Source organism: Cryptomeria japonica, chromosome 4 (genome assembly GCF_030272615.1).
Source record: "Cryptomeria japonica chromosome 4, Sugi_1.0, whole genome shotgun sequence".
Taxonomy (NCBI): domain Eukaryota; kingdom Viridiplantae; phylum Streptophyta; class Pinopsida; order Cupressales; family Cupressaceae; genus Cryptomeria; species Cryptomeria japonica.
Window position 1 is genome coordinate 677,177,751 of NC_081408.1, and position 11,678 is coordinate 677,189,428.

The window sequence follows — 11,678 nt, forward strand, 5'->3', positions numbered from 1 at the left end:
GAAGTTACCTAAATATTTAATATATCTATGTGTATATCTGCATATGTTGTTTCAATTATGATTGCAGGTTTCAGACCTTGGACTGCACCATTTAAAGATATTTATTTGGTAAGATGACGTCCTAACATTAATTGGTTGCAAATGTGATCTTAGGTCAAATTCTAGGGCAATACAGTAAGGGGACATTACAGTTTTTCATTCTTTGCCCATCTCTCGTTTCATTTATAGGTCTTCATTTACTCCTAATAAAAACACACTAATGGGTGGCATGAAAGGTCATTCTTAATTATAAAAATTTTTTGTCTACAAATCAAATTTTGATCAAGATTACCATTTGTTTTCATTTCTTTCTCAATGATTTGTGATATTGCACATTTAGGAAGATTAGGCACTACTGCTCAAATTGATGACATAATTTTATTTCTTTGCAATCTAGGAATGCTTAATTACCAATTTGCACCAGGGCATAAACATGTGAAGAGGCCTAATTAAATTTAAAAACTGATAACATGAATTTTCCATATATCATGTTATTCCCATCCACAAAATTCATGTGATTTTGTTATTCATTTCAAAGCAGAGCTCCATATTTAAATCGGGACTGATGTGAATAACAATGCATGTCAAAATTCTAGGTAAAAAGTGGAGACTCGGTTGAGGAGATCTTTAAATGAATTGCTATCTGATTTCATGCCACTTTATTTGCTGATAACATATATGTTCATAGAAACAATGTTGAAATGATTTTGTGAAAAATGAATTTGATTTTGCTACCTAAATTTACTTTGCCTGTCTGGAAGCAGAATTCAGGGTGTAAGTCGTCGGATCGATGTATTAGCATTCTTGTCGCCTCACACAGCAACACAGCAGAGCTCGTGTGTTCTGTGCATCCCCTTGCCTTGTGATTATTTTTCTATAAATTAGAAATTTCAATAAAATACAGAGGCAAATCCAAGTAATGTCTATATATGCTATGATAGTGTACTCTCCATTGGGGAGGATATCTCATCATTTTCTAAGCTCGCTGACTGTTGACCTGCACTATGTTTTTTACCAACTACTTCGGGAACTGAATCAAATATTCGGTTCATCTCTTCCTGAAAACCTAGTTTATCCCTATTACTCTTTCCTCCAACTACAACAGATGTCCCCTCTTGCAAGGCCCATACCTACACATCCATTGTTTATTTTGTAAATCAACATATCAGACATAATTTTCATGCCATTATCCAAATGGAGATAACTTACCAAAATACATATAACCAAGACTTGAAATGAACCTTTTCAAGGTAGAAATTTACTGAATCTAGGCTTACCTGGGAATGAGAGAAAAAACTGACAATAGTTGTGAACATGAGTGCACCAAATCCAGCATATACCACAGGAACCCCTGGATCCAACTGAGAAATCAGGCAAAACAGTTAGCTGGAAGTAGGACAAAATGAATTCATATCTCAGCTATACTTTGTCATTTTCTTTTCGAAAGGGTAGTCATAACTGATAATCAGTGAATTTGGCATACTCTTTGCGATTAAGGTCAATCCCCTTTTCGTTAAAGTTTATACAGGTGAATACTCAATCTAATCACATTCAAAATAGAGTTATCTGCATTATTTTCTTTATAGGTTCACAATGTAACCTGTGAAGCAGAACCAAACAACGGAGGAAAAGCATTAACCTTTAGTTCTAAGCCAGTGCTGCCAATTGCATCATCCACAACAACTTCCATGCCATCTATGCTTATCGGATGATTTGACCCAGGCCGCCTAACTCCCACAAATTTCCCTTCTTGATCATATAGCACAACAGACTGTAGATCTCGAGCCAAAATTGATCTGTGGTGTTGAAGAAATAATCACCAGATATAACAGTTTAGAAGCTCCAAAAATTAGACAATGACAAAAATATCCTGCAAGATAATTTCCTTTTTTTGGCTGTTTCAAAGAGAAAATTTAAAGATTTTAGAAATAGAGATTTCCCATGTAAACTCACATTCCTTTGGGATTGGTAGAACTATTATCATCTTCTAGTGGCAAGAATGTACCAAAAAGTTTATTGTCTCCACTCTGTAATGTAGCCATTGCAAGATTGAATGGTCCTGCACCATTCTTGTGTATCTGAAGAGCTGAAATACTCCAATCTGTTTGATAAATTGTGATGCCCCCAAATCGTAAAGGGCTATTCACACTGATAGTCTTCTTTAGAACTTCCTTTCCATTTGTATCACGTAAAGAAAGGTCCGTGTGAAATTGGGATACCTATATAAAGATGGGAGAGTAAAATGAATAGGTGTAAGATACCTGATGTCAACATCTCAATGCAGTTTTCAAAGAGACTTGATAATTTTGAGATTATCGCACTAAAAATGAAGTCGGGAAACAAAAAAGACAAACAGTGTTGTAGGATGGTCACTAGAATAATGTTTCTTCTTTTTATGTGAGTGGTTGTGTGAAGGAGAACAAAAGCTCCAGATTGCAATTCAAAAAATATAAATACCTCGCCATTCTCATAGTAATCAATGTAAAACTTGTCAACATGAACTTCAGTTTGAAAATCGGGAATTGGTTTAGACAAAATCCCATTTGGAGTAAGCACATCTCCCATCATAAAGTTCAAGCCTTGAGGAACTGTAACTGAACCATGATAACCCCCAATAGAACTTAGAGTTGCCCCTGCCATTATGAGCAAAAGAGCTGCATGTACACCAATAGGTGCAAGCCTACCAGCAAGTCCTTTGAATCCATATAGAACTGATTCGCTGAAGAAGACCTGCAAGCCTCAAATTTTGAAAACAAAAGATCATATTATCCATGGAATAAGAGCATGACCATCAGATGAATGCTATGAGATCATTTCTTCCAAATAATCACAATAAGCTTACCTCATATCCTGAACCCATCAGAAGAACACCAAGGTCTTGAATATTAGCTCTGGGAAGTGATTCTGCAACTTCTAGTTTTAGGATAGCAGATCCAGACTTCATGAATGTCCATCTACATAACATTAGAGGATTACGTTCAGCAGTAGTTAATCATCTCTCATAAACTTTTAAAAATTATATGTACTCTACTATGTTCAGGAATCTCAGCAGACCTGTAAAACCTCATATCAGCCAATATGTTCTACTGGATGACGGAATGGCCAAGGCTGATAAAGGATGCATGGTAAGTTATGAAAATAAATAAAAAAGCAATTTCAAGCACCCACTATTTATGGCAAAGACATTTGGGGGGGAAAAGGCAAGGTCACACAAAAGAGCACACTGAAATTCCATTTTTCTCTATCAACTTTAAAACATTAGGAGGATGAACTTTAAATCTTCAGAATTTTACAAGGGGTGCAAAAAGCTAGAGCAGCAGATTGAAAGCATTTTTTGAAGTGCATTAAAGCAAGGAGCTTTCTGTAAGATGAAATCTAGCCAATACTCTAAACTTGCTCTGTAAAAATTTAAGTTTGGGCAGTAATTTATTTGACACAATGTTCTATATTGTAGTGCATTTTTTGTTACATTTTCTCTCCTGTGTTGAAGAATGTAATAAGAAGGATTAAAACCAAACACTTAGGACTGTACACTTAAATATATTCTTCATGAGCGGTGACAAAATTTAATGAAGGTATACCTGCGAGCAACTTTTACCATTGGTAATTGTGTTGTGGTAGTACAAGCCATTAATGATGCTGCCAATAAGACAACCAAGCCAAGAAAATATGGAGCTGTGTAGACATGGTCTAAGCAAAGCCCCAATACCCATCGCCAAGTGAGAAATCCATAAACAGGACTGTCCTCAGGATACTTCTCAAAATAGAATTGTGGACTCTCGCCTTGCTCTATAAAAGTTCCTGCATCAAGTGAAAAGAATGACTGCATTCTAAGCCAATACAAAGTAAAAGTTAAGCAAACAGTGCAAATTCCACTTTATGGTCAAGAAAGTCTGATCACTAAATCTGGCATTATAGAAACATCGTGAACAAGAAAGTCTGGCAATCTAAGAATTCAGGTAAATGAACTAGCCATAAACAAAAGCTTCGAGGGAAAATACCGGAATTCATACATCAGAAGATATATAAGGAAATAAGATATAAAAAATGATTGAGCCTCTGCTTAAACTGTCTAGTCAACTGCCCCAAGCGAGAAGCACTTGCCACAGGTACTGAAACTTAGTAAATCTAGCAGGCAAAAGGACTTAGAAGTTCCAGTACTCCACATGACTAGAAGGAAACAAACTGCTAACAGGTTCTTTTCAGAAGGATTAGAACCTCACAATCTTATAAAGTGTAAATATTTTTATCTAGTTTAAATGAGAGGAACATAATTCAACGTAGATGTAGCAATTTAAGTTCGGTTAATGATATCAAGAAAATGTGTTTTCAAAATGAAAATTTTAATCTACAACAAGAAAGGAATCATTTACATTGAACTACCATAAAACTTCAAATCAAACTCCACACCGCCCAGCATAGCCAAACTACACTTTGCTTTGTCATATGAATTCCTGTCACTTCCTGGAGTATATTTCAATTTGAATAATTTTTTTGGAACAAGATAATATTTAGAATATCAACTTCTAAGTCTATTTTCCGTGAACTCCAGAAAATAACTGGTAACAATAGACCTGGAAAAATGATTTCAGTTTAGCTTTTCATCTTATCATATCTGTCCAAATTGCCATAGGAACCCCTCCACAGAACACCAAACAATGTATTGATTTGCAGAGGCAGACCCTTTTACCGGCTCGATTTCCCAGATTACAGAAACAAAACCACTTGGATCTCAATTTAAATATACTGTAACAGTGAGACTATTAAGCCAATGCTGAAATAGCCAGGACAGGCCTCCCTGCTGGGTATGCAAAGTTTTTATACCATTGGGAAATCACATTTTGCAGGAATGGGATGATTGAGTTTTGTTCAGTCATCTCTGTTTATTTTGGTCGCCTATAGTTCGTGAAAATAGTGGATGTTGAAGCTGTTATTCGCCTGCTTGTAAATGAAGCCTACCAGTTGATATAATATTGAATAACTTACAGTTCATTCTATTCAATACTACTTTTCAGGATTTTCCTTTTATTTTCATGTGAGATGCTTGGATCAATAGCCCTTCCTTGGGTTCTTGGTCCTTGGACTGCATCAATTAGGAAAGTAGGTTTCTAAGACTAATGAATTTACTGCAATCTGTATACACTACTAAAAATAGTTCTCACTTGGTGACCGCAAAAACAGATTAAGGAAGCATAAGTAGGGTATACTGAAGTCGTCAACTATACAGGGAAAGGAGTATTGGGAATGTGGGTGTCTAAAACTGATGAAGTTGATACATTCTTTAGGTGATGGCATAAATAATTCTTATACTAAAACAGCATAAACAAGGATTGGAACATACATACCTAGAGCCAATAGTCCAGAAAGGACAGATAGTTCTCCAATGGCCAGAGGAAGGGAAGAAAGAAGTTTCAAAACTTTCCTTGGCAATTTTCTCAACACACCTAATCCTCCAAATCCCATTTCTGCTTGACCTGAAGAATCCTCGCTGCTCAAAGAAACATCTGAAAGAGCAGGAGCAGACGTTCCTTCTGGAGGGCTAGTTATCGATAAGCTCTTAGAATGTAATTTGCTCTTCTTAGTGGGGTTTTTCGCCTCTTTGATTCTAGCCATCACAGTAAAATTCCTCAACCTTCCAGATGGTAAAAGCTGAATTCTAAATCCGCATTTCTGAGAAGGGTGTTTTCCAAGAGACTTATTTCCGTAAGTCCATCTTGAAATGTTGGCGCAGTCCTGCAAGATTCTCTGTGCTTGACAGATATTGCAGTGACCCATTATTAATGTTTAGGTGTTGGAAAAGTTAAACTCTGTACCTGTGTTTTTGGGTCATATGCTAGGCATATGCTACCCTTAAAATTCAAAATAAACAGACACCCACATATTAGCACTAGGATGCCTCCAGCAATTCATGTACTCCCGCAGTGAAATATACATAGATATGCCATGTGAATATACGTTCAGATGAGCAGTTCGCTTTATATCGAAACAAAATTGTAACCAACCCTGAGATAAGGTGGCTACTGGCCAGAGATAGCATCCACAAATATCAACGAAATATCTGAGAAGCCAAACAGGAAAAATTATCTGAACTTTAGAATGTGGAGGGGAAGACACGACAGATATTTGTCCTTCGCCCATATTTATTTGCTAAACAAGAAGACTTGCCTAATTAATGAATAGGCGTCAATATTATTTTGATAAAACAAAGATTTTTTAATAAAATTTCTAACAATAACGGTGTCAAAACTAAATTTATAATATTATAAAGGTTTTTAAAAAAGATGTCAAATTAGAATTAATATTTCATGTATAATCATTTTTAATTATTAAATTTTGTCATAAATACATATAACTTTAAATAATATATGAAAAATCTATTTAAAGATTATATTATCATATACAACATAATTAGAAAGTAGATAAAATATTGAAGTTTTTTCTTATTTATATTTATTAAAGTTTGTATTTAGGTGTGTAACAAAGATAAAATGCAATAACAATAGCTTGAAATGGCAAGTCTTCAACGTTTACAAGAAATGAGATATTTCTAGTGCTTGGTGAAGGTGACAAGGCAAGCGCACTTAAAAGAGCAAAGATATTAAATTAATCTACAATTTTGCTTCTTTTGTATCTAATATTTGCAATTCATTGCTTCCTACAAAAATTAATTGCTTAAGAAGATAAAGGGAGACAAATTAATTTATTAAAAGAATTAAAGCTAGAACAATTGTGTAGAGTAGGAAAACTGAATTGCTACTAAGGTTGGTCATACCCCTTGAGGACTCAATCACCTCTCCATTCAGAGTCCTCTGACCTCCAAGTTTACTCACTAGGATGAAAAGAAAGAAAAAAATTGTTCAATACCAATAGATAAATGCATTTTGACCATAAAACCTTAAAGTACTAGTCACAGAGACTGTTTGATGAGCTTTGCACACACTCTTTACAATACATATGTGCAAGTCAAGGCGCAATATGCAAGTGTCCCATGTGGACGAAGTACAAAAACCCATACAGAATTACTAGAATTCAGAGTTTATGTATTAAATACTATGAAAACACAAAACGATAATGAAGAGAATGAAACAAGAAGACAAAGAGGGTAAAAGAAAAGCTCACAAATGGTCCAACAAATGTAGCCTCTAGTTGAATACACAAAACAAGCGAGGACGAAAAATGTTGGGGCTATGATTTAGAGGTTTGCCACAGTCAAACCCCCATTTCAGTGTTTCCACCCACATGGACAACTAAGATTGATGGATTGACAAACAATAACCAAAGAGCAAAAGAAGAGAGAACATAAAATGATATGCTTAAATGGAGATGAATAATGAATAATGCAATGGATGATAGAGAAATATCTCCCATTCATCGCCAAGAAGTTGAAGCTTGTTGGAGCAAAGACGAGTGTGAATCCCTTAAGTATGTGAAGCTTTGACGACAACGATAGTGCAATGAACAAGTGAAGTAATGGTGGTCAAGATGGAGGAAACCCATTAATAAAACCTTTTAAACAAAACTAGAGAGCTTACAATTGTGATAAGAAGTGTGTGTGTGTGTGAGAGAGAGAGAGAGATAGAGAAATCAGTGAAAATCACAAAATAAAGGGACTGGAGAAGCATTTCAACTTTAGTGTGTGTAGAAGGAGGCGTTACACTACTAGAATTAGCAAGTGTAACTGAGAGAGAGAGAGAGAGAGAGAGAGAGAGAGAGAGAGAGAGAGAAATGAGTGAAAATCACAAAATAAAGGGACTAGAGAAGCATCTCGACCTCAGTGCGCATAGGAGGTGTTGCACTGCTAGAATTAGCAAGTGTAACTTTCAACAGTCACCTTCAATCTGAATATTCGCAAGACAAACACACACCATGCAAATGTCTCTACGACACACACATGTCCTAGAATAAAATAGTCCACATAGTCAAGAAACTAGACAAAAAAGGTGACAAAGTGGGCCTAGCAAGTAGATGAGGTGGAAGCTCAATCATCATCTCTAATTTGGCTAAAAGTAGAGGTGCCATGTGATGTGGAATTGTACATGGTGCAATTTACGACATTATATTTTTTCCCCACTTTAGCAAGCATATCACAAAGAAATGTGAACTAAAGTAGAGAGAAAAAGTGAACAAAATTATACTGATACACGAAGGTGAAGTTGATTCTTCTATCCTTGCAAAGTTGCCCCAAGGAAGAAACTTAAGTTGAACCTTTGTAGAGTGGTGTTAGGCTATATCATGACAAACACGTTAGTTGTAGAAAAAGATATCAGATGAAAAGAAAAAATTTAGATACAAAAACAATTATTGACAAAAAACAAATTACAAGATAGTAATCACTAAGATAAAAGATTATTAGATGGTGTCGGAATGGGTAGCAAGTTGTGTTATGCTAGATAGCCATATGATTGGGTAGCATGTGACTACTACAAACTACATTGTAGGACAACCACATAAAAAATTAATGAGTAATTTAGATAGTGATTTGGCCTCCACAAAGACAACAAATAAAATATGTGATAAAAGATTATGATAACTATGATAATGAAAATGCAAATATGTAGATATGATAGCCCCCCCTTAGAATGATATGTGTTACACTAAGGGAACGCAAATTATTTTTAAGAGAAGAGATGTTGTGTCATGTTAACATAGAGAGATGTTTTCATGGAATGCCACCTTGTAACAAATGACACGTGATACCCACAATATCAACAAAAGCACAAAAAGAGATTGGGGGGTCTGATTGTTCAGCATCCAAAGAACTCACAACAATGAAATTAGATTATATATATGGTTGCATATGTGTTAGTCATCACAAATTTTTCAGATCTAAAGAAAGGCACATGAAGACGATGATAAACAAATTGGGTCAACATGGAAGAAGGCCTAAATTTCCTCAATGATTTTCATCCTCCCCGAATGTCAAAAATTAAGATACATCAAAAAGAAGAAGTATGTGACAAAAAGAGGAAGTGGATGATAGATAATCCCCTATATCCAAGCACATATAGAGTAACTTGGGTCCTTTGGGAGAGCACAAATATAAAGACAAGCACACAAGAACATGAATAGGCACATGCTAATCTAAAAGATAAGAAGAAAATTGTCCTAATGATCCTCCACAATCAGATCATCATCCTCCCAGTCTTGATCATAAGGGGAGGGAGGGTGAACCCTAATGGTACGATGAAAGAATAAGTATCTAGTAGAATAATGAGAGGGGGGGTGAATCAGTATATTGAAAAACTGATACAAAGTTCCCAAACTCAAACTCAGTTACACAAAGTAAACATATCTCAGTCAAGATCAATATTCATAAGAATACCTGACATCAACCGGTTTAACTATTATGACAACTTTAACAGTAAACAACTTCAATCTTGTAAACATCAACAATGCTTAATCATAACTCAACATATTCATCTCTCAATGCTTCTACTTAACATGCCTTTATTAGAAGTTAACTAAATCAACAAATAAGATCATAACCACAAAAGCATTCACCATTCAACACAAATGTTTATTCATGGAAAACCTAAATAGGTAAAAACCACGGTGAGATGAGACTCACAAGGATAGCTATCTGAACTCTTCTGAAGTTCGCCCTATTAGGAGCCAAGCCTGTTAAAGCTTTACAATAAGTCATGTTAAGAACTAATTCCGGTTAGGAATCCAATACCCTATTAGGAGTAACCTCACTGGAGGATTTAAGAATCTAAGCTAATGGACCACCTTATTAGAGGATTTAATGAGCAACCAAGCTTGTTAGAGCTTACCCGGTTAAGGGATTTCACTTCTATTGTAATTGTTAGAAAACAACAGGTTTTCTTGATTTGTCTGAGTAGCACTACATTTTCTTGATCAGATCCTTCCAAGCTTCAATCTACCTTCACTCAAAGTGCAGATCCATTCACCGGTTAGGCAACTACACACTCAACTGATTTCAATCAATCTTTCCAACAACCTTTACAAACAACTTCATCGACCTTAAATACAAATCAATTAGGTCGGTAACACAACAAAAACCTAATTCTCATCAATATTACAAACAAGTCGGTACAATCTTGACCGTTAGAAATCATGACAATCTCTTCACATTCTTCAAGGAAATTCCAACCGCTCTATGATCACCGCTTCATCGGACTTTGTAACTCATCACGCATTGTGTATTAGATGCAATCCACTTTGCTCCTTCCCTAGACAAAAACAAACACGCCAAAACAATTTGAACATATCCTCATACAATGATCACATGTGTCTCCATCATTACCACTTATCAGATAATAAACCAACAAACTTGATTAGTTAGGGTTTAACAACTGATAGGGTTTACCGGTTACATTACATAGCAAGGTTTAACCCTGTACACCAGTTCACTGGTTCAACTCACAAACTTTACATACTAGTTTACAACATCTTCCACAAAATTCTTCTTACTAGTTACTAGCCAATATAAAAAAACAACAATATCAGTAATAACATGAATACCATTACCGGTTCAATTGACATCAATGAAAACATATCATTAATGCAATCTCTATGCAAAATGTCAATAAACTCAAAATGCCAACAATCTCCCCCTTTGGCATTGATGGAAATACAAATATCAACGCCTCTGATTATTGCTGAGATTAGTGAATAGGAATCCTAGTTTACATTACCAAGTATTCACCTTTCTATGTCTGTCTTCAGCCTATCGCTGGTTCATCTAATCAGACACATAATTCTTCTCCTCAATCACATAATTCTTCTCCTCAATCACATAATTCTTCTCCCCCTTTGACAAAAATGCCAAAGTGAAAGTAAAACATGTAATTCTGCTCTCATTGTGCATCAACATCATTTTGCAATTTGATGCTCCCCTTGTGGAATACATCCACTTCTTCATCAGTCCATGTAAAATTTTGCAAGTGGTTTAGGGAATGCAATCAGCATCATGCCCAACTAACTTCATGAAGAGGGACAACCCCCAATTGACTTCTAAGATACTCAAAAGTGGTCTTAGGCAAAGGTTTGGTAAAGATATATGCAAGATGTTCCTTGGTAGAAACATGCTCCAAGATAACATCTTTACTTTGAACCTTTTCCCTCAAGAAGTGATATTTCAATTCAATGTGCTTAGTCCTTGCATGCAAAACAGGATTTTTTTAATATTTATTGTACTGGTATTATCACACAAAATCTTTATTGGTTCTAATATTTCTATCTTCAAACCTTCCAAAATGTGTCTAATCCACATAACTTGTGTACAATTCATATAAGCTGCTACATACTTAGCTTTAGCAGTAGATTGTGAAGTGCAACTCTACTTTTTACTACTCCATGAAACTAGCCTTCCTCCTAGAAATAATGCTCCACTGGTAGTACTCTTCCAGACATCAATATTTCCTGCCCAATCAACATTTGTGTATGCTCTCAAATCAAAAATTCCACCATATGGATACCATAACCCATAGTCAATAGTACCTTTTAGATATCTAAAAATTCTCAAATGTGCCTCCTTTGGATTCTTCTGAAATCTAGCAACAATACCAACTACATGGGCAATATTCGGTCAACTATGAACAACATAGTGTAATTTTCCAATCATTGACCTGTAGTCCTTTTCAACTACAGACTTAGATGCATCTTCCTTGGACAAT

At 35.4% G+C, this 11,678-nt stretch overlaps 1 protein-coding gene across 1 annotated transcript; it reads right to left on the reverse strand.

The window, feature by feature from the left end:
* Positions 1 to 661: 661 nt before the first annotated feature.
* On the reverse strand, positions 662 to 6,142 carry LOC131046856 (cytochrome c biogenesis protein CCS1, chloroplastic). Its single transcript, XM_057980648.2, has 8 exons — positions 5,385 to 6,142; positions 3,621 to 3,840; positions 2,882 to 2,993; positions 2,497 to 2,769; positions 1,993 to 2,258; positions 1,679 to 1,835; positions 1,317 to 1,400; positions 662 to 1,169 (listed from the first exon to the last, which is right to left on the reverse strand). Exons 1-8 carry the CDS (start codon positions 5,812 to 5,814, stop codon positions 972 to 974), a joined length of 1,740 nt encoding a protein of 579 aa, XP_057836631.1. The 5' UTR covers positions 5,815 to 6,142; the 3' UTR covers positions 662 to 971.
* Positions 6,143 to 11,678: the final 5,536 nt, after the last annotated feature.